Source organism: Pithys albifrons, chromosome 7 (assembly GCF_047495875.1).
Source record: "Pithys albifrons albifrons isolate INPA30051 chromosome 7, PitAlb_v1, whole genome shotgun sequence".
In the NCBI taxonomy this organism is placed as follows: Eukaryota; Metazoa; Chordata; class Aves; order Passeriformes; family Thamnophilidae; genus Pithys; species Pithys albifrons.
Window position 1 is genome coordinate 46,822,153 of NC_092464.1, and position 23,739 is coordinate 46,845,891.

A 23,739-nucleotide genomic window follows, 5' to 3' on the forward strand; every position below is an offset into this window, starting at 1 on the left:
AAGTTGTTTAAAACTTAATTAAAAACACCTCCTATGTGGACACTTGGTAAATGTTGCCTTTGTCATTGTTATCTCCTTATTAACTACATTGTGTTATGTGGCTTCTACATGTCACTAGTAAGTCAGAATGACAAAAGGAAGATTTTAGCAAGGTTTCTGTAAGATTTGTGGGAATAGACCTTCCTCTTTCCCCAAGGTGGGAGCTGCCCCTTCTACCCCTGCTATTTTGTGGCAGTGGGATATTGAGTAGTTGATAGCTTTGTGTAGGTTGGATTTGTCACGTTAGTCGCAGTTGGTAGGGGGCATATTTAGAGTGATGGAAACGGTTGTTTCACATTATCCATCCTGTGATGTATATGGTCCCTTAGGACAAAGCAAAGTTCACTGAATGAAGTCCTTTCTCTCAGTCACAGTACTTCCTAAATGAAAAACAAATTTATTTGTTTTACACAATTCTTTAATGAATGAGTCAGTCCATGCTTCCCACTCACTCAGCTACCATCACTCCACTTTCAGATACCAAAATGTGAGCATTTTTAAATTATGTATGCAGTGATCAGTGACTCATTGGTGACTTGGGGAGGCTCACTCTTGGCTTATTAGCCCAAGAAAAATGATACAGACTACCAGTCAGGTCCAATTTCTCTCAAAGCAATGTAGGAAAGATTGTAGCTTGTCTGTTGTGGTGATTGATCTTTTGCACCCCATTGAAGCTGATGATTTTACACTAATCCATTCTGCACTCCAAGTAAACTATGTGAGTTTGCTTGGGATAAGCAAGACACTGTTACTTTTAGACTTTTCTGAAAACCGCTTTGGATTGTGTTCATGGAATGAAGATTAAATGCTAAGAAAAAAGAAGCTGTATACATTTCCTCAAGCAGTTTATAATGATAAAGAAAATTAATAGCAGTGAATAGACGGGCATTTTTGAAAAGAGAAATATGATTTTCAGAAACATGTCATGAAGGTGCTGGGCAAGATCTGTCATCTTTTGTTAACAAAACCCCAAAAAGCTATTAACTTTGTTCGTTTGGAACATTAGTTCTGGATCCAAAATTTTATGAAAAACAGTTACTGTAAAGCAGTAGTTTGTTCTAAAGCTGTTTTATGTCAGGTCTAAACATAGCAATACTAACCATTAGGCCATGAGATGGGCTGGTTTTTTCCCCTCTTTTAGGTGGGAATAGCTGAAGAACAGGGTGCCTCCCTTCTCTAACTTAATCTGAACTCAAAATAACTTTTGTCGTGTTTTAACTGCCCTTTTTCTGAGTCATTGTACAAAAAAGAGACTGGAAGTGTTGGTTATTGTAGATCAAACACTTCAAAGCCAACTTTTACTTAGTTTTATGCATGCTTTAGAGTAGACTAATGTACAATAGTATCCAGGAAACTCGGCCAGTAATTCATAAGAGTCCAAAATGTTCTCCTTAGGATGAATCATAGCAGCATAAATGATAGGATTGGAGAATATCCTTTAGGTCATCCAATTCAAAACCTGTGTATCTTCCTTCTCACTAATCCCCACTAGATTTCATCTACCCTATTTCTGCAAACTTCTCATATCCCTGACTCAGACACTTCCCTGAGTAGTTTGTTCCATTGCCTAATTGCTTAACCTGAGCATCTTTAAACCTTACACCATCATGCTTAGCGTGATCCATTTATGATTACAGAAAATGATTCTTTCTCCTCCCTTCTGCCATCATGCTCAAATATCATCTCTCCCTTTAAATGTGTCATTGTTGGTTTTTTGGTTTTTTTCCAACTACATGAATAATAATTCCAGGAAAGCTGGGGGTTTTCAGCTGTCTTTGGTGCTTCTGTCACTGTAACTAATCTTTGAACTTTCAGTTTTCAAGGCTCAAAAGTACATTATGATCTACAGATGAACTTTCTGTGACTCAGTGATATGTGTGTATTAATCATGCTTTTCAAGAGGCAAATTAATATGACTGAGGTATTCTGTGTCTTTGTTTATAGGATCTGATTTCTTGAGGGTGCTAATGCCCTTTGATTGACAAATACACAAAATTTGAGGGATTTAAGGGACTGTTTTGCTGTCAGATATACTTAATCCCACGTTACTAATCAGGATATTAATTTAATCATGTATTTTGGCTCTGTTTTGAAAAACGACCTCCAAAATCTCTTGGAGTTGCTTGGAGTTGCCTACTGTAGAGTTAAAACTTATCGCGATTATTTCCAAAAGCAGCTTCCCAATTTGTAGCTATGTTGATAAATAGAGATATAAACCTTCAAATACACATTTTTCTACTTGTGTGTGGTCAGACCAGTGTTATTCTGATAGTATTTTTGGATGAACTGTAAAATGAAACATTGAGAGCTTCATAATTGGGTATATGAAGATGAAAGGAAGCAGTTTTAATGAGGTCAAGGAGCATTAATCTGCAGAACTTATTATTTATACCCTGTATTTTTTAGGATCTGCCTAAGCTTGTCAAAATATGCTGCTGAGAAACCTCTCTGATGTTAATTATCTAATCCGCTATAACGTAGCATGTGCCAGTTAGATCAGTGTGACATTTATGTTTTTCTCCTGGATGACTAATAAATATTAGCTTTTAAAAATACAGGGTAGAGGTGGGCAGGCTGGTTATTGCAAGCCGTGTTTTCGTGGTTCTGTGCTGCCTCCCACTCTGAAATTGCACAATACCAATCGCTGCAGTCTGCAGCTCACCTGTCAGCAAACCTCTCTCTCCCACAGTTTGCTCATGATCCAGGCAGAAGCATTCCAGGTTCCCTGTAGCCATACATAGTGCTGTTGGGCAAACTTTTGTAAAACTGAGGTAAATCCTGCTGCATAACTTCAGTTCTGCCAGCCCAGTGTTAGTTTTAGTGGATCCACCACGTTGCATGAGCTTGAAAGTAACCATTCCCTTGGGTCATTTTTAACTGGCAGAGGATTTTGAGGGAACAGACACAAGGGTTATTTGCAAGACATCAGTGTCAAGGAAGTAAAAATATTTTCAAAGCAGTATCTCGGGCACTATTTTTGCCTCAAAGGAATATGTTTTACATTATGAATTTATAATTGCATTTTAATTTTAAGCATGTCACGTGCTCAGCCTAATAAAGGAAAAGATGCAGTAGGATATTAAAACCTTTTCATGAAGCTCCCCCCCTCCCCAATATTTTTTAAACATCCCTTATTTTCTGCTCTCTTATGCTTCTTAGAGGTCCTCTAGCCAGCCAGTCCTCAAATGTGGGCAGGCTGAGGGCACTGTGCAGTGGCAGTATCATGCCTTACATGCACAGATTAGTAAACTCTTGGTTGCTGGTAAATCTGCAGCCTTTCTGTCCAGGCACAAAATACTGACCATAGCCATAACTCCTTTTTTTCTGTTTCTCATCTGGACTCTATGTGTATGCAGCTTTTATAAGAGCGTGCAGCAGCCAGTTTCATCATTCTTTCACTCTTTTCCTTGATTATGATGGGAAAGTGAGATATTCTTTGGTAGTTTGTTAACACAGAGCTGTGAGCAGCTGCAGATGTGATCTCAACAAAGCTGTGTAATCAGGAGCAATATTACCTGTGAGCTTTGCAGTGGTTTCTACACTGCATTGAGCTTCATGGGGTATTTCACTGCAAATACATGTCTTTAACAATATTTTCACAGCAAATCTCTGTGTTTAATTTTGTAATTTCCACGATGCATTTCAAGTGGTGTGTCCTTTTATCTTCTCTCTGATTTGTTAATCTCTCTGTCCTAGAGCAATATTTCTTTCTCCTCTGCAGTGTGTGAAGCCCATCTTGGTTTCTTGTAATTCTTCATTATCATGCTACCTACCTCCTTCCCCATGACCACTAATGAAACAAGGTGGGACCTGCTGCTGGTCCCTTTGGGATCCCAGCGTGTGCTGGGTGAGAAGAGTTTGGAACAAAGGAACTGCCATTCAAGGGCTGACCTTTGGAAGCCCAAGTCAGCTCTTAACATAGTATTTTTAGTTGTCCTTACAAAAAAAAAAAAAAGTAGAAACTTCAGTAAGGGGAACTTCTTATCCCCTTGGGGCCTTGGGCTTCCAGCTGTTGCTGAAATTTTACTGCTCTAGTCTTTTGTATTTCAAGGCTTGAGATAACATTTGTTCAGTTTAGTACCATCACCCATGAAAACCATTGTAAATACTACAATTCCCAAGCACCAGAAAGATTGGAAGTGTAAAATAAAAACTGGGGGAAAAAAAAATCTAGATGGTTTCCATCATATGGAACAGCAAGATCTAAGTGAAAGCATCTTGGATTAAAATTATGTAGGCTGTTTGTGCTAAATTCTGTGTGAACATGTTTGTGAAGGCAGTTAGGCTGACAGGCTTGGGTTCAGAACACCTGGGTGCTCAAAGTTTATTCTGCTGACCTGCTGCATCATTTCACTTGGTGTGTGGGGATTTCAGCCTTCTTCAGACGTGGCTTATAAGATTAAAAAAACCAAAATAAACCTCATAAAATCTCTATGTTGTTTTTATTATTATTCATATATCATTTTGAGATGGTGCTAATTTATTTTGGATTGCTTTATATTAATTGAAAAGGATTTAAGTTAAATTGCTTTCAACCTAAAGTAAGAGTGGGTATATAAGAATCTGCTGGGTGAAGTAATAACTTTTAATTGAAGTTATGCAAGTATGTGGATATACAAATTTGTGTGATTTTCCACTGTTCTTTTTCTCCCTAGATATTCCAAGCAATTTTTTATGAGTTTCTACCCTCTTTTTTAATTCTGTCAGGTTCATTATTGCAAAGAATATGATCCTGTTCAAGATTGATTAATCTCTTGAACTAATATTTGAAAATAGGAAACTCATTCTCTTGGCTTAAGGCAGAAGTTATTTGTCATGCAGGAGTTTGGCTGTTTTCCCCTTGCCCAAGCTGATAGTCATATATATGTTAATGAATTTATGGAGTCAACTTTCTATTGTTATGCAATTTGTATTGGTTAAAACTTGGTTGTAATAATGCCAAGGTCATGGGTTCAATCTCCTGTATGGGCCATTGACTGAAGAGTTGGACTCAATGATCTGTGTGGGTCCCTTCCAACTCAGAATAGTCTGTGAGTCTGTGATTCAGTTTTACTCAGAAGAGGACAGGGAAAATGCAAGTAAATTGAAGTAACTGTGTCTCAGGTCATATGCCCAGTTGTTCTCTGTCATTTTTTTCTGATGGAAAAGTAGCCTATGATTTTATAACTTAGACTGTTATCATCTATGATATGCATAAAAGAGCTGATGTGAAACTGCCCTTATTGACCCAATTTTTTATGTTTTCTAAACTTGTGACCACTTGAATTTGCAAGTTATGCATTTTTATCCTGTTTTGCATGCAATAAATTGTTTCCTTCAGCTATAACCAAGGTTTCACAAGCTGATGGAATCAACAATATAGTACGTATAGTTCCAAAGTACACTAAATTTTTACGTATCTTCCTTCTGCTTTACAGGTTTGTCTGAGGATGCAGCAGAGGAAGCAAAAAGCCATGAAATCTGAAGACAACCCTCAGGATGAATTTCTATCTTATACCAGATGCATTTCTAATGCAGCAGTATGGATCCATTTTACTCTGTACTGACTGCAGCTTCCAGAAGAAGAGGACTGTGTTAACTTATAAGAAAAAAATTCCATTCTAATAATTTTGGTTGGATCTCCCTTGCATCCTTTCTGAGAGCAAAGTTTAAGCACCCAACTGTTGTAGGGGTGTTGTGTTGTATTTTACAGTATATCATCCCTTTCTAAGGATTCAGTTGATTGATCAAAGACTGTTTACACATAGTTAAAAGCAGCCTTTGTTTCAGGATATGTTTTATCTTTTTAAAAAAGATGTTCTGAACTGCACCTCCCTTTGAGATTATATTAACATTTGTTATATCACAGTTTTGACAAAAGATAACTATCTCGTTTCCTCTTGTACTAACATTCACAATTCCAGACAGCTGAATTCACCACCAGAAGAAAAACTGGTAATCCATCAACTCTTTTTCTCCTCTCTCATTGCTTATACAGACTCCTGCTCTCTAGAGATATAGAGTAAAATATGGTTACTGGACATAAAGGGCAAACCCTTTTGCCATCAACTATGTCAATATGAATGGGAATAAAGTTTACACTGTAAGTACCTTGAGCACAGCAACACATGGATCTTTTTATGGTTACCTGTGTTTTTCTTGTCAACCAGTCTATTCTAGTTATGGGCAAGATTTTCAAAAGTAACTAACATTTTTTGAGTGCCTTAATTTTTATTAATCCAGTTTGAGGATGCTTTGAGTGTTGTGTATTTAGAAAGTGCTGAGTATTCATCTTCTGAAGGTCGGGTCCATGCAAGGTACCTGAAATGCAACACCCAAGAACTGAGGTGAACTTTGAGAGGACCTTGGCCTACAGTTTAGAAGAGTCAGGGCTGTGTCTGGATTTCTGTGAGTGAGTTAAGATATTACTAAAATATACTTGGAACTGAAAATAACTGAGACCTGGGTCAACTGTATAAAAAGGCATTTGAATGAGGCCTCTCCTGGCTGTTGCTGGTTCATACCAAAATACAAGTTGCAGTCTCTTGAATGGCAGATAGAAAATGCACTGATAGTCTCAGTTAAGTTTTTCGTAGGTGCAATTACATGGGCCATCTCCACATTCCATGCTCCTGTTGGTTTCCTCAATGGGGATTCACCAGCTCCTGTTCTCGCTGTAGAATAGGCCCCTCCAACTCACTTTTGTGCCGTTTCAGAGGAGGTTGTGACAGTTGCTGTGGTCAATGCCAGCTCAATTTGTGGATTATAAGGAGACATTATTTTTCCAGGGTGTCTTAAGCCATCCACTTTCATCATCTCCATATCTAATTTCAACCTCTTTGCATCCATCCCTAAAACAAAACCGGTTTTGCACCACTTGTGTGACTGCTGCTTAACCCTCTGGTCCTGCTTTGGCTCAGTAAACATGATAAAACTGTTTCAAGGAGCCTTTTTTAAAGAGGTTAGCTATTAAATAGAGCTCAGTAGCCAGGGAACTGGGTAAGGCCTCTGATACCTCTAGGACTGAAGTGAGCCGTAACTCCTGATAAAAATTACTCTGTCCCCCAGGAGACCTCAGATATCTACAAGTTGTGGGGCCAGAAATCTTTCTTCTTTCCCAGGAAGGAAAAATCTTACCCCCTGCTCATTATGGAGTGATTGTGCTCTCTGATTGCTCTTCACTGTGATCCCTCCCCCGTGGTTTTTGTCAGGAGGGTGGCATCCAACCCATTGTCAGGGGACCCTGCTGAAAATTACACAATAAAATAATCTCCTGTAGTCTCTGTACACACCTCAGTGACCAAAGAAAATCCATGGAGAACTAATCAATTACTGTAGCTATTAGGTTTAAATGTTAACTATAGCTCTCAAATCTTCTTTTGTCCTCTTGTCAGTGGCTACCAGGGACTCCAGAAAAATCAAGCACAGTAACTACCAAAAGTCTGTGCCATAATTGTGCAGAATCCTGGCCCAAAGAATCCTTAGCTGTAGGCATATAATACAGCTGGAAAGTACACTGCTATGAGACTTCTGTGAAATATATTACTCTGTCACAATTCCCATTATTGAATGTGATCCCAGTGCTCAGAGCTGCCTGGCTTCTGTGGGATTTTAGGGTAAATGACGAGTAGGCACTCAGGTCAATTATATCACTCACTCTTATTTAAGTTATTTTCTGTCATTTTAAGATGTAAGGCTCAGAAGCATTCCTAGTTGCCTTTTCTGCTCCATGCTTTGTAAAATAGGGTCTCATGAGAATAGTTATACAAAAAGGGGAAAACCACGCTGGTAATAAAGATGAGAGGAAAGAAAAAGGTAGAGGTGTCTATAGTAGTAATGTATGACCTCTGTATATTGCACTGAATTGCAGTGTTTGAGAGTATCATCAGGATTTAAAAGTTGCATTGAGTAAAAATTACTTAGTTTCCCCCAATGCCAAATAGTCCATCTAATTCAGAGGAAGGAAGTAATTGAAATGTAGTCATTTACACATCAGCCTAAGAGGAAATATTGTAAAGTAATTCTTAGCAGTTCTTAAATGGAGTTTGAATTTTTAAGGAAGTTCTTTTTGGCTGGGAAAAAATCAAGCCAGTTACAGGAATCTTGGAAGGCAGAAAGTTGACCAGCTGAAAAATGTAAGGAAACTTTGCTAGTTCAGGGGGAACAAATGTTTTGTTCTCATCAGTGATGTTTCTGAGGCTGAAAGAGATGTTGCTACCCAGTCAAACTGTTCTGAACAGGATTTTAGAGTAACGCCTGGTCAGCTGTTGTGGTCAGCTTGAATATGCAGCCTGTCTTTACTTTAGCTATTTTAGTAGAATTTTATATGATTAGGTGGCTCACAGATAACAATTAATTTTAAATGATAACTTTAATGAAAATAATTTGTTATATCTGAAAGGAATTTTGTGACATTTTGAAAATCATTCTGTGTCGCGACATCTTTATTACATAGAAATTGGAAATACATTTTCTAAAATAAGTCCCTAACATAAAAAATATATTTTTCTGTTAAACAATACTTCTAAGGATTATTTTCTTGGTAGAGTTTATTTTTGGAATGTTATTGTCCAAGGGCTTTTCTTTAATTTTGTTTTTCTGCCATTGCATTTTAGAAAAACAGATTAAAACAATTACTGCTCTGATGACCAAAATCTGGAGGTCTGGACTCTGCTGATCTTTTGGGCTTTGTACACAATGCTGAGTTCAAACTAAGACTGAGGTTGCCAGCCCCAGATTGATTCTTCTGTCCAAATATTATTCAACTATGACACAGAAAAACAACATTTCTCTACTTTCAAGGGGGCTGGGTTTTGCTTTATAATGTCTTGTTGTTTTCTTCAGCCTTTACTGTACAGCGAGAATTAGAGATAAGTTTCACTATTCTTGTATTGCTTGTAAAGAGTAATTCACTGTCATAAACTGAAATTTGCTGAGCAGAGATTGTATTTCTATGTGAAGTCCTTCCAGCATTAAAAAAAGAATAGGATATGCATCATATTGAGTAAGTATCCTTCGTTCTTATCAGAATATCCTGTTTATAAAAAAAATCTATTAAAAAAACCCTCTGCAAATGTGCTGTAAAATGTATGACATACTCCTGAAACCAAACTTCTGTATCACTTCTTCATTTGAAATGAACCTTGCGTTTCCCATAGTTTGGTTTGTTTCACATCTTGCTGCTCTGTTCATTTATTTCTTTGCAGTATAAGGTTCCTCCTGTATTTATGTGGTATCTTCATATGCTGTTTGCAGCTGACTTAGTTCCTTTGCAGCTCAAAGGTAAAGTTTGCATATAGCATTATGCTGGTTCACAAGCCTTGATCCTGTCGAGGGGACAGAATGCTCACAGGGCCAGGCTTGCAATTAACAAAATTGTCCCAGGTTAGAAGTAAATGCGTTGCTTCAATGAGAATTTATTCTAATATTTCAGTAGACCAGGTTCAACACAAGTTTGTTGTGTGTATGAAGACTGAAAGACATTGCTTGCTTTAGAGTCCTGAACCTCCTCTCTGCTTGTTTGTCCCGTCTTGTAAATTCTTATAGTAGTCAGTAGTATTAGGAATAATTATTTCTGTGCTCCTTTGCAAGATAACTGGTTGTTTGCTGTATAGAAGCTGTTAACATGGGGGAATATGCTTTTTCCAGGAAACCAGGAGATCCCAGCAGAGACGCCCATCACTTCTGTTAGCATTAAATGTATGGCAAGTGATTTAGCTATCATGGGATGGAAGCATAACCCAGCTAATTGAACTCACCTCATCTCCTCTGACAATGCATCTTGATTGCTGTATCTTTACCTCTGTCATATCAAGGAGTAAAAGCAAATGCAATATAAATGTGCACTTAAATAAGTATAACTTACTTTAAAATACTGTGGTGTTCTTCAAGAGCTTCATGTTGTTGAAATCAGGAAAGGGAGTAAAATACCAATTTATTTTCATATGCAATCACTATAGATTGATGTTTCCTTTGCATGCATTGCTACATGTTTTGATATGTGTGTGAAGCATCCATGCTTGTGGTTGAACCTGCTGTATTGAAGCTTTCAGTATTCATCCTCATGCTTTTAAGTGAAAGGATTGTGCAAAATCTTACTTGTATGTATGAGGAAAAAAGTTGCTAAAGTAACCAGGAGCCCTGGAAAAGATCCACACCCTCAGGCTATACCATGTAAGTTGATATTAACTCTAATGGAAATATTTTTCTCTCAATATTGCATCAGCATATTGTGTTGTTCATGTGTTTGCTAGCACCAGTTTAATATTACCCTCTCATCATAAAAAAATACTTCTTTTGGAAATTGTATTTTGCAAAATCAGGTAATACTCTAGAGCAAAGTGGTAACAGTGTTTGATAAGATATTTTCATTCATCTTCATAAGCAGAGTAGAGACTTGGAGTTCTTCCTAAGTGGCAATGATCAATGCTGATCATAACTCGCCCTCCACTACAGCTCCAGCTGGGTGCAGGCTGACAGTGTATTCAGCAGCAGAGACAAGATAAAAGCTGTTCTCATTATGTAAACTGTTGCCTGATCTGAAATCTTGAAGGGAGGTCAGTCATTCTGAGTCATTACTGTGATCTGATTAGAGGCCCAAATCTATTTTCAATGAATTTAACGGAGTGTTTTGCCATTGATTTTGACAGGGGAGCATCCATACTCTTCTGTTGGGGGCTGCATGTCAAAATAAGATGACATATAAGCACCACTGAACTCCTAGCAAGGTGATGTAATAAAATATGAGGGTTGCTCCAAAAGGTACTATTCCTGAAATACATGAGGCTTAGCTAGTCAGTATTCATTAAAGAACTGCCGGTTTCCACCCTAGAAGTGATTGCTTCTCTGTAGAGAGATGCTGTATGTGAAATAGGTCCTTGCAAAATGAAACCCCAGAGCATTCTATACATGTTACTTCAGCCACTTACGAGATGCAGTCACTCTCAGGATGATGTGTAGCAGCTTTTCAACAGTCATAGCGACACTATTAAATAATTTAGGAAATCAAGCAATGAACAGCTCTCCTTCTGCTCCTCAACCAAGGCAGTATGGGAAGGATGTATTTCCAGAACACATTCTATTAAGAAGAATGCACCTAATTAATTTGACATTTGATCAGCAGAAAGCTTGGCCCTCTGTCTTTTAAAAAGTTACCATGGTTTCTCTAAATTGATGCTGTTATCATGATTGCTATTTCCTGAATGTCATGTACTATTCAAAAATTGGCAGCTCCAGTGTCCTCTAATTATACTGAGACATTTTATCATTGTTAATGAATGTAGCATAGGTGCTATTCTTAGACAACCTTAGGAAAGAGCAAGGGTTTTGATCCAAGGATGTCTTGGACTAGTCCTCTGTATTGAATCTGCTGAGACCTTATTGCAAAGTTTAGAGTGTGTTTGGGAAAGAAAAGTTTTTTATTATGTTGATTTTAATACTTTATTCATTTTAAAGGATTGTTCAGTTCCACAGCATCTTGGAAGTATTAGAGAATATATGAAAAAGTTGGTCTATAACAAATAATATTCAAATTCATTATGAAGCAAGCATTCAGTAATTAATAATTACTTCAAATGCCAACAATATATTATAATTGTGGTTGGATTCAATTACAAGAGACATAAAGGGGATTATTGTACTATTTTACCCCGATGGCATAATGAAGTCAAGATGGTTGGGATCCATAAATATTGGAGAACAGTCAAGTTGCTGCATATATAGCAGGGTCTGCTTTTTCCAGCTGCCTGAATGTGGAGTGTCTTCCTTGAACAGTGACTGTAACTAGGAACTGGTAAGAGTACAGCTTGGTTAACATGGTGAGATTGCTTCTGATCCAGTAGAAACACAGAGAGTTTCTCTTGGCAGTGTGTTTGAATGCCATGATCCAGCATTAACTAGATATTTTGTGGTGTATGACACAATTTTTTCACCATGACACTGGACAGAAGCTTTTATGTATTTCAGGATGCAGGTCCCAAAAGCAGTCAGGAGGTCTGTCACCTGGGAGAGGAGCATTCCCCTATTGATCTGGGCAACAAGTATTTCAAATGTAAGGGTTTGTCCCTTCTGGCAGTTAATTAGAAGGCCTGGGAGGAGGAAGAGGAGGCCCACAGAGCTGAATTCCCAGCAGAATCGTGTCCCATGCTGGCTACCCCAGAGAAATGTATTCTCTTGAGAAGAGGAATCCTGCCTCACACGTGTAAGACTGTGCCTCCAGGATTATAGATATGGGTGTTTGGTGGTCAGATAGCAGGGCTGAATGCAGTGATAACAACCAGCTTGACATCATAAAAAGAAGACTGGAAATGGATGTTTCTGTGGCCAGGCAACCAAAAAAGAATATGGACACTATAGTGGCCTTTCAGAATAACTGATTTATCATTGCTGTTAACACCTATCTAGCAAGGTCCAAGAAGTGGGTGACACTTCCTCCCTGCAGGTGAGCAGGGCTGGAGAAGGCAACATGTGCTTTTCTGGGCAAGCGCCAAAGGTTGGCAAAAACTGCTAGAGAGTTGGAAATGTGTAGGTGGTTATAGATTGTGGATGGTGCACACTTAGTGTGTTAAGAGTTCTTTTCTTTTTTCTATTTTTGTCTCTTCTTTTATAAGTCATTCCATGTTTAGCATTCATTAGCTCATCTCATGGGGAGAGGAGTCTTTTTGTGCTTTTAATCCTTCTCATCATCCACATTTTTGGAGGTGCAGTCACTCTTGCAATCCTGTTTTCTTTTTGCCTTTTTCCCTTCCAAATCCCATTGACTGTAAATTGATGATTTTGCCCAGCAGCCACTTGTAGGTGTAAGTTTTAAAAATCCTGAAAGAAGGAAAACTTGCAGAAAAATGAGTGTTTCAGTTAAACTTTTGAAACACAATGTATCTATTCTTCTCTGGGATGAATAACTTTGCTTTCAGCATCAGGAAAGAAATGAATGGAAAACCAAATGTGCACTAAAGAAGTTGAAGCTTTTTTTTTTAAAGGGCTACTGCCCAAGTATGTCATCCAACAGAGGAAAGTTGGTAGCTGCATTGTTTTTTGTACGACAGCTACCCAGACGGTGATGTGATACCTTTTACTGGGCTAACCAAAGTTAAAATTAGAACTGAACAAACAAATCCCAATGACTAACAGAGTTCGTGCATTTAACCTTTCTTGCTTCTCATCAGGATCAACCTTTTCAAGCCTAGCCATTGACTTTGGGTTTCCAGTTTACAGTATGCAGAGAGATTGCTAAGCCTAGTGAGCTTCCTACCTTCAGCTTGACAGTTTGATCACACTGAAACCAATAGACACAGAAGTACAGTCTGGTTCTACTTGTTCAGGATTATTGCACTGTCCAGAAGAACAGCTTCTACAAATGCTCTTACACTTCTCTGCTGTTTAGAGATACTCTGTACACAAATCTGAACCCTGAACTGTTTAGCTGAGTTAGGCTTCTTAGGTCTCAAATCAGGGGACATGTCCATGCCACAGGGGCTGAGCTAGGAAGTGAGTTCAGGCCTTTACCTGTATATTTGTTTATTTGGATTGCTGCAGGCTTTGTGATAACATTTATGGAAACCCACATGCACTGTGACTTTTTGTATGGGGGTTTCTTACCAAATCACTTTCTGACTTGAAATTAGTTTGTCTCTTTCTCTCTGGGCATTCTCCTCACTACTGCAGTTCTTATTCACCAACTTTAAAGATAAATTATTCCTTTTCCACATCACTTTTATTCCTATTGGTAGCTACCTATCCTTCAGAACTGGTTGTGCACTGCTGCAGAGTGCGCAGAGAGGAGAGCAGCGCAGCAGAGTTAAGCAGCTCACACCGCCCGTGAACAGCAGAGTTGTATAACTCACTGATTCACCCCCCTGCGGGTGTGGTGGGGCAGTTTCCATAATGGTGAACTTACTCACCAAAGTGGCCAGGGGACATTTTTGTTCAGAAAAAAACTAGCCAGAGGGCATAAGTAAAAGGAGCACCCTTCTCTTTCCTAATTTTTTGTGCCTACTTCATCATTGCTTGAGGCTGGACTGTTAGTCATGTGGCTTCTGTGGTGAAAAGGTTGTGGGTTGTATTCTCAGCAAAGACAAACCAAAACTGGGGTAGTCAAGGCTCTGACAGGCTGCCTGGACAGCCATGCGCTAGCCCTTCCCACTTCCCACATAGGCACAGGCTCCTCTGTGCTCCTGAACAGAACCAGAAACAGGGATGTTCAACTTTACTTCTCAAGGGTAAATGTCTTACTCCTGCTCAAAACTCCAGCAGAGGCTGTGCCAGCATCCCTTAAGACTTGACATTGATTCCTGCAGCTTTGTGCTTTTGACTGGTTCATATCAGAGTTGTATTCTGGCTTCCCTTTATATATTTTCCACCGTCTGTAAACTATAGCACCAGGTGGTGTTTAGAAAATACTGAAGTGAGATTTTTACCTCTCTGTACAGTCTTCCCCATGTCTCTTCATCTTCACTGTGTGCCTATGGGAATATCTTTGGGTTAATATACTATGCTCTCTTTGCTAGGCTTGACTCAGTCCCTGTCCTTTCCCTGGCTGAGGCCTGCATTATCAAAACTAACCAGTCATTTGGACTGTGCTCATTTTTAGGTACTTCAGTGAAACTCAAGGCCCATGGCTCAGTCTGAGAACCCAGAAAGTGAGACTCCAGATTTGGAGAATTTGGTTGTGGGAGAATAGAGCTATTGTTCAGCTGCTCCCATGCTCCTACCTTTGCAATCTGGCTGGATTCTGCTAGCTATGAAAAAAATAATTTGCATTACACCTCTTCTAGGACAAAACAGTATAGCTTTCAGAGACATCTTTTCTTCCTGATTCCTCTAGTTTGCATCATGCAAATTCAAACTGTCTTGCCTTAATCCTTTTCTGCACTTGGGCCAGCAGCTGAAAGCCTGCAAAAGTATGTGTATTTTATCCTCTGTGTGCTCTGCAGAAAGAGCTTTACAAACCACAGAGGCTATTTTAAATTAAATAGCCATTTTTTGAAATCCTATCATTACAAAGCCGAGACTTGATTGTTGTCCTCAGAATGCTTCATAGCAGCAAAATTCCTGCATTTTGGGAATTGTGCTGTCTATTCATCCAGCTGGAGCAGATCCAAAAGCAAAGCATGGAACTGTTGTGAGTGCTGGCTAGTGTGCACAATATTATTTTCTCTAATAGATGGCCTGTATTGTCATTTTGTGGAATGCTCAGATGTCAATTCATCATTTGTAGTGTAGGGTTGATTTTTTTCTTTTAAATAAAGATGTACAGAAATAATCTTTAAGAAGTGCAGTTGTTTTCATTACTGCTGGTACAGCAGAACTGAAAGCAGCTCCACTGTGGGACAGCAAAACCCTCAGATCTGAAATTTATTATTTGGTATTTTTCTTTCTTTGTATGAACATTTATGAAGGTAAACACATACTTCAAAGCAAATCCATCTAAGAAAATGACTTTGGAAGTTAAGAAGTGCCATCCTGGGTGATCCCTTTGGGAAAAGTTGGGGTCTTCACCTTGCAGGTGCCCCATGCTGTGTGCATCCCACACAAGCCATCCAAGCAATGCCAGCAGGAAGCCAAGTCACACAGCTTGCTTGGCACGGTCTGTAAGTATGGGGCAGCCTCACACCTTGTTTCCAAAGGTTTCCAGCTGGACTTTCTGTGCAGTTTCCATGACACCACTGCCTCCCACGGAAGCTCGGGAGACCCTAGATGCTTACAAGACGCTTAGCTGAGTTTGTAGGTTAATTTAGGTCTCTTGCCAGTTGGAATGCAAGGGCTAACTAATGGGGTGGGGTGTCCTAGGTTGCTTGTGGACCACAATCACATACCCCCACGCCAGAGGTGTGGCTGGCTGTGTGCACAACACTCAGTGCTGCCACTTTTAGAGAGCTACACACCCAAATCCCTACTCTTTGGGGCACGAGGAGATACAGCCCCTCTGGAAGAAGAGACCTGTTTCTTGGGTGGCCCAACAAGAAGTGAACCTTGAACATGGTGGCATCATCATGCTGTGGTCCCTCACTTTTGAATGGAGTTATCCTGGCTCCCTCTGGGCACCTGCTGTAACAAGGGTCTACAGGAGAGGACCTTCTGCCCATAATGTGATTATTTTTATTGACCTCATTGGAACTACTCTGATGTGTAAATATTTCCAGGGAAACATATGTGGTCTATTAACATGGTGAGCAGTTTCCAAAATACATCCAGCACCGTAATCTTCTCTTTGTTAATAGTTTTCTCATTTATTATCTGACTTTCATGCTGATACAAGTTATGCTACAGCCATACAGACTGCCTTCAGTTTAATCCAAAGATAAGAATGCTAAAGACAGTTTGATCAATATTAAAATAATATTTAACAATATTAAAACCAGTTAGAATTTTAAGTGATTTGGTAAAAAGGTAGTTCTGTGTTGTTTTTTAAGTTAGCCTAATTAAAACCCCAAATCCCCTAAGCCATAAATTCCATTCTGTCTGAAAATAGCTTATTACCAATCAGACTTTCACAAGATGTTGTTTTGTATGTTGAAATACCTGCCAGCCATCACCTTGAGACTTCAGAGTCTAGGTTTAAAGATACCTAAAATAAATAGCATATACCACATGTAAATACATATTTAAAATTCTGTGAAGCCTTAAAACTGTTGATTAATTGTTTTCTTTGGTCACAAGTAATTCAGCTGACTCTCCTGGGTTTAACCTGCTAATATATACAAGACATGTGACTGATACTTTCCCAAAGTAAATACTATTCCTTGCCTCTGTTCACCTCATGCTTCTAAATGATGTATTTGGAGGTATGCTACTGTCAGAGAACTTGGGGAATTGGCAGAAACTCCCTGCAGATTTGTCTAATGACACCAAAAGCCCACCTCTGGCACATTTAATATTGCTTTCATCTCCTCCTTAAAGAGCCTTAGATAGCTGGGAGGCAGGGAGATGAATTATACTGCCTTCTGGAAGTACATTTTTTTTCTCTTGCCCAAGTGGCTCTGTGTTTTCTTTTTTGTGAAGGTCTGAGATTAATCTGACCTGGGTGAATCGGTAGCAAAATGAGATGGATTTTTAATGAATTTCTGCTTTTGGTTTGTTGGTGGGGTTTTTTTGTTTTGTTTTTTGGTTTTGTGTGTGTACTCTTGTCTGCTTGGTTTAAGCACATGCAGAATATCCAGGGTTTCATTAATCAGTTAGAGAGCTGGGCAATTTAGTATAATTATTAAAACTTGTAGTATTGCTTCTTTAATAATGGGTATAATACTCATGAAACTGCAGAGCTGGCAGAAGTTTCAGCAGATCTGTGCAGGATTACCCCAGTTTGCTCAAGTGTGTTACCTGAACATATCCTGATGGATGGATCTTTAAAAGACTGCTCATGATTGTCAGATCATTGCCCTCTGTATGTGTGGTACTGTCAGTCAGTAGGACAGATCGGGTATTAATGTTTAATTGAGTGTGCTTCGCTTGACTCAGAAGCCAAGAAGAAATAGCAGGGAGGATTTCATACTTATACCAGCTATAATGTCATATAGATAATTTACTGAAGAACAAAATTAATCAGTAAATTGCTTAATCTTTGTATTTGGAAAACAACAATAAGTAGGGATTCTTTATAAAACCATCTTTTGTTTCCAGATGAAATAAGCTAAGTTACACTAAATGCGGGGACAGTAAAGGCGAACGGTCCTGCAAGGGCAGACGAGTGACAAGAAAAACGGCATTCTGAGAACAAACCAGGAGAGCATTTCGGTGGAGCAGGAGCACGATCAGGCCGTGCGGGTTGGATTCCTGCCAGCAGCTCCGGGACTCGGGATAACGATCTTGGAAGACCGTGGGAGCAGCCCCGGCTCGGCCCGCGCTCCCAGCACTGCCGCCTGCCGGCAGCGCCGCGCACTGCAGCTGCTCCGCCAGCCGCAGCTTTGCATTGCAGACCGCTTAGAATCAATGACCCTGCGACTCTTTCGCTCGTTTCGCCGTGAGGAAACCCATCTGAAGGAGAGATTGATGTATTTCATTCCTCAAAGCTCACCTCCGAGTTTTTAAGCCTTTAGTTGTTCAAAAAATCTCCTGGGAGAAATTGTGCTGTGAAAGGAGATCAGCAGCGGGAGGAATGAACTCATGGGGTACCCTCTCTGTAGGTGAAGTGGTGATCTTATAGGATGCATGTCATGCAGACTTGTCTTTTAGTGGTGATCTTATAGGATGCATGTCGTGCAGACTTGTCTTTTAGTGGTGATCTTATAGGATGCATGTCGTGCAGACTTGTCTTTTAGTGGTGATCTTAAAGGATGCATGTCGTGCAGACTTGTCTTTATCAAAAATGCAAGCCTCTTCTTTCTGTGCTGGGTAGAGTCAGCTGCTTTTCAAGTGTATCCTGGCTGGAAGAACAATCTTCTGTCACAATAAGCATATCTTGCCTTTTGCAGGGGCTGGGATAAATAATCTCTCTCTAGTACAGAGAGAGCCTATCCTCATCTGTAATCAATCAATCAATCAATCAATTTTCCATTTACAGAATCATTCTGGAGTACTCCTTGTTTGTTGTACTTACCAGAGCAGGCAGACAAAATGCAGGATTTGGTTTGTCTCACAAACTGAAAAGAAAGGAGCACGTCATGTATGTCACTCCTCATATGATTTCATTAGCTCTTATCCTTTATCACACAGAGTAGATGTTCAAGGGTAAGCGTAACACAAACAACCCCCCCCACAAAATAATTTTTATTCTCTCTGGAAGACAAGCTATTTGCAGCAGCAAAGTAACAGAAAGCAGTACCAGCATATGCTGCTTTGCTCTGTTTGCTTGGCCTGTGGCATCTGGAATAGCGTCTGCTGGGAATCCCATCGTTAAGATGGCATCAGCATTTCTGTTATAATTTACTTTTTTTGTTGTTGTTTTAACATGTTTGATATGGACTATTACAGCAGTCTATTGTTTCCATATTGGATCCATATTTTCTGCTGCATACAAGTGTTTTCCAGTTTGAGGTACTGCTGGCATTTGTATCCAGTTTAGTTTATGTTGTTTATTTGGTTTGCTTTTCTATGAATACAGATGATGAGGACAATTTTGAAGGCTTTTGCAATGAGAAGCTCTCTTTTGTAAGGCTTTTTTGAGTTCTTAGAAAATATAATTTAAACAATAGAAGTATGTAAGTATGACTGTGCCAGGACATTCTATGTTAACAAACTTTTAAAAGTATTACTCATTATCTTTATCTTGCCACAAATAAATTAAATATTTTGCCTGTTCCAGGGGTTTATGAAAACCTGTCAAAATGATGAGTTGTTTGATAAAATTTATAAACATTTATTCAAGTAAGTCTAACTGTAACTTTTAGGTATTTTCATGTACTTTCCTCTTATTTAAAGACTTTGACCATATGTCATTTTTAATCCTCTTACAGTTTTAAGGCCTCTTGGTGGGGCCTCCAAACCTCATTTACATTAATTTAAATTTTTTTCTGAGTATTTTGCAGTGGGAGAGCTTTGTCAGGAGCACCTTTTGACATCATCAGGCCAGTCTCAAGGTTTAACATCATCAGGCCAGTCTCAAGGTTTAACATCATCTTCTAGAGGAAAAGTGGCCATGCAGGAAATACTGTTTGCTCTCACTGATGGATACTCTTAACTTTAAAACACAATTAAGCACTGAAAGGAATGAAGATGTGTAAGAATTTGAAAGGCTGCAGCCCAGCTCAGTACTGAAGGATGAACAGTAAACTCTCATCTGGCCCCCCTGCAGGAAAGTGCCATGTCTTCATCACAATCCTGTGAGTTACTACTGAGCTTCCCAATTGCTGTGTGCTGACACACCGTGACAATAAAACACTTTCCCAAATTACAGGTCTCTCTGCAAGAATTCTCAGGGTTGAAGCTTATCAAACCCACGCCTCCAACTACAATGTGAGTGACCTTTTCGATGGTGTAAGTTACTGGATGGAGAGTTATCTTTAGCAAGATGTTAATAGAAATGTGTAAGCTTGATCTGATATGCAAACCAGTGCCTTGTAAGTGCATAGTTGTTTAGCAAGCCAGAACTGGAAACAGCAAGTTGTGCCAATTTACATAGCCTTCAATACAGTGTATATCTAGGTCATGTTTTATTCTTTATGCTGAGAAGGCTCATAAATTCAAAGAAACTGTGCTAAAATAATGTATAACAACATGAAAGTAATAAAAGCAAGGACACTTGCAGTGCTGATGTATACGTAGCATGTTTATTGCACACGTTTGTGCATGGTAAGGACAATCCATGCCCAAGACCCAGAAGATAAAATTTCCCCAAAAGAAGAAAATACATGTGAATTTAGTGATTCAGGGCCTCCCAACACTTCTGGAAGAATTCCCTAGCCCATGAAGAATGGGCCTTCCAGCGATTTTGACTTGCCAGGAAAACAGATCATCATGAAGAAAGATGTGAATGTGATCTCTGTCTTCTTCACTGTTGCTATTGTTAACTATAAAGCTTTTTTCTTTTTAGGTGGGTGCTGGGTGACCAGGTAATGTATGACATTCTCTTATGACTGAAAGCATCACTGCAGGAGCTGAATTACATACAAAGTGGTAAATGTGAGCAGCTACTGCCCCATTAAGCTGGATGAGCCCAGACCGACCAATAAACAGAACTAATGAATGTGTCCTTTCAATAACAACTGATACCATGTAATGCTTATATACAAAAGAGGTAAGTGGCTTGATGACATGACTTCTGTTTTAACTGGTGGCACACAACAAAGCCTCTGTGAATATCTGATGGTAGAACACCATTTTCAGTGTGACCCTCTGCTTTTGCTAAAATGACCACAGCTTTGAATGTTGCTTGGATAAATAAGTTCCTCTTCAAACAGGGATGAAAAGGGGGGAAAACCCTACACCTTGAAACTGTACTTAATGTGATATTACAACCAGAAGGGATGCTGATCTCTGCTAAGGCAGGCTTGGGAGAGAGGTAAAGGGAGAGATAAAAAGCCAAGACAAACCCCATACCTGTAGCACTGAGTGGGTGAAAGTAAGGTGGGGGAGGATTAAGATGGCATATTTGCCTCCCAGGCTGGGTTTTACTTCATGAGAGATTTCAGTGAGAGAGTGATCTTCCTCTGTGATATGTCACCATTATCAATATCAAGGAAGCAACAGAGGTTGCTGCTAATGATGAGTGTCTCCCCTCTTCCCCGATCAGAGAGGAGATAGGGAACCAAGGCATTGGGAGACTTGGAGGCAGCACCAGTCCTCAGCAGGCTCTGCCACTGAGCAGCTAATAGACAGTGAAGTGTGGAGTAGGCATGGTATGGAGAGACATAGAATCCCATTTCAGCAGGTGCTTCAAGCAAGGAACATGGGCAAATTCCTCACCCCAACACTGCTGCTACCACAACAAAGGCATCGACCCGGTGATCTCACCCCATGAACAATGTTTTCATGCTGTGGATGTTTCAGAGGTAAGTTTTAGGCCTAATCAGTGTGGTGAAGGTGCTCTAGTGATGTTCACATAGGTTTTTCTCCATGGGAAAAGGAAAATCATGTAAAAAATCTGTGCATATGGCTTTGTAACTGCCCTGCCTTAGGTATGATTTTATTAAGTATTTGTCTTAACTGAATGAGTTATAGCAGGGATTGACCATGAAGCTTAGTTGCTGTCACCTCTTGTCTTCATTCTGCAATGGAGATCTTTACTTTTTGCATTTTTTTTGACTCTTTTAACAAGTTCCCTGCTGTTATTTGGATGCCTCGATTGCTATTTGATGGCCTCATTGTGATTTGTATGTTTCTCACACCGGGTGATGTTAATATTTAATGAATTTTAGACCAGCACAAAGAGAAGATTCAATGCACACAATGATATAAGTACTCTCCTGTGGTAGTTGTCACTTAAGAAATTACTACAGTAGATTTATTTTTCCTATGGCTGTTGCTTTAGAAAGGCTGTGGCTGCACTGGAATTAAAAAGGAGTAACCACTGATTATAGATAGAGAAGTAAGAAAAGCCAGTTTGCCAGAAGATTCAGGACATCTTTCCAATGGAGAAAACTCTTGGATATGTGAAAGTCTATGCTGGAGTCGTGCATAATAATATGTACCTCTATGGGCTCATCTCTGTTTAAAATGCATGGAAATGTAAAGGTGATATTTCCCAGAAAAAAAAATCCAGGTTACATGCATTATATTTATATCCTGAGTGTCTTATATAGTCTAAACAACATGCAGTAAGTTTTGTACCTCGTTTGTATTTTTATGGAATATAAAATCCTCTTAATGGCATCTAAATTATCCTATGTGCCTGTGCAGCTTCAATCTCTAGAGAATGAGTCTGGGAGGAAAAAAAAAAGGTTTTCTTTTCTCAGAGAGAGGGATTTTGCTAGTGATGTCTACAAGCTGGTCGCTATCAGTTTTCTGTAGTCCCTCCCATAGGTGCAATTTCAACTATTTTAGGACATTTGTGCCCTACCTAAAGGTAGGTGACAAGCTGAGCTGAAAATGAGGTGTACAAGTTTTTTAGAACAAAGATGCAGCATTTCAGAGGTCTTGGCTTTTGGGTTTTATTCTTAAAATGATCATGCAAATTTAGTTCTCGTGCATCTTACTGGGAATTAAAATTTATTTGAAGTAGTCCTGTATATCACCAGCCTGCCATCCACCTGATTTGCCATTACTGAAAGCATTTTTGAAATAGCAGTTCACATTCACCCCCGGAAGAAATCAAGTTAGGTGGTGTAGAAATCTGGAAACACTTTTCAGCTTGTTTTCAGACTACTTTATTTCACAGAGTGTTTGATTCCTCAAATCAAACATCACAGTTTGAAGGAAATCAATTTTTAAAACGGGCTCGGGAAGATCTGTCACAGAAAAGCCTTTTGCCACACACTACAAGTGTCATCCCGTCCCGACCTTGAGTCTACCTGTGAGCGCAAAAGTTGGGTGTCGGTCACGTCTGTCGCTAGCACTGCCCGTGTTTACACCTGCGATAGCAAAGTGTGGACCCGCAAATGGCAAGTGTTAAGGAGGAGCTGCCCAGGCTACAGCCCACGGGGGAGCGACGGCCCCGCACGGCTCGGGGAGGGAGAGCGTGGCCCCGGCAGCTGCCCCGCTCTGCTCCCCAGCCCCTCGGACGGACTGAGCCCAAACCCCGCCGGGCGCCCCGATGGGGAGAGGTAGCCCCGGGGCCGGGCGGGGAGGGCCGGGGGAAGCCCCTTCGCGGGCAGCGGCCCCGGGGAGCGCCCGGCCCTGGCTGCGGGAGGAGGTGCTGCGACTGCCGCGGGAGAGGGCGCAGCAGCGGGGACGGCGAGGGCAGCCGGAGCGGAACCCCAGCGCGGCGTTCCCGGCGGACAGCCTCCGACCCCGCATTCCCTCCCGCCCTTCCTTCCCTCCTTCCCTGTCCCGGCTCGCAGGCGGCCGGCGAAAGCTGCCCGCAGGCACGAAGGGCACTGACACAAGCTGGGCTGCGGATGAGCCCGCCGGAGGCAGCCGGCGGCGCCGCGTTCTGCCCAGGTACGGGGGTTTGCGCCGCCCCGGCCCTGTCCGAGGATCCACGTTTCTTCCCCTGCTACTCCTCTTTTACCTTTTTTTCCTCTTCTTTCCTCCTCTTCTCCTCGACCCTGTCCCCTTCCCCCGCCCCTCCCGCCGAGCGGCCGCGGGCGCAGCCCCCCGACGCCGCGGCCGGGCCGGGCGGTGCTCGGCTGGGCCGGGGAGGGAGTGGCCGGGCATCTCTCGGCAGGGAAACGGGGTCTGGGGCTGGCAGCC

At 40.5% G+C, this 23,739-nt stretch overlaps 2 protein-coding genes and 1 long non-coding RNA gene across 5 annotated transcripts in view; 2 read left to right on the forward strand and 1 right to left on the reverse strand.

Annotated features, from left to right (window-relative positions):
- Positions 1-9,215, forward strand: part of BBS9 (Bardet-Biedl syndrome 9) — a 272,490-nt gene extending 263,275 nt beyond the window's left edge. For both annotated transcript variants that reach the window (XM_071561393.1, XM_071561394.1), the window contains one exon: positions 5,457-9,215. In XM_071561393.1, coding sequence (XP_071417494.1) covers positions 5,457-5,503 — 47 coding nt within the window. In that variant the 3' untranslated portion in view covers positions 5,504-9,215. The remainder of the gene's footprint in view (positions 1-5,456) is intronic.
- Positions 9,216-17,649: 8,434 nt separating this feature from the next.
- Positions 17,650-23,593, reverse strand: LOC139674745 (uncharacterized). The gene is made up of 3 exons (XR_011698337.1): positions 23,558-23,593; positions 18,551-18,593; positions 17,650-18,377 (listed from the first exon to the last, which is right to left on the reverse strand). It is a non-coding gene; the product is annotated as an uncharacterized lncRNA (long non-coding RNA).
- BMPER (BMP binding endothelial regulator) overlaps positions 21,259-23,739 on the forward strand; it is a 152,368-nt gene continuing 149,887 nt past the window's right edge. The window contains exon 1 of one of the 2 annotated variants that reach the window (XM_071561397.1): positions 21,259-21,440. In XM_071561397.1, the coding sequence (XP_071417498.1) occupies positions 21,413-21,440 (28 nt within the window). In that variant the 5' untranslated portion in view covers positions 21,259-21,412. Of the gene's footprint in view, positions 21,441-23,381; positions 23,488-23,739 lie in introns of those variants that run through there. The other variant, XM_071561396.1, reaches the window with a different exon arrangement.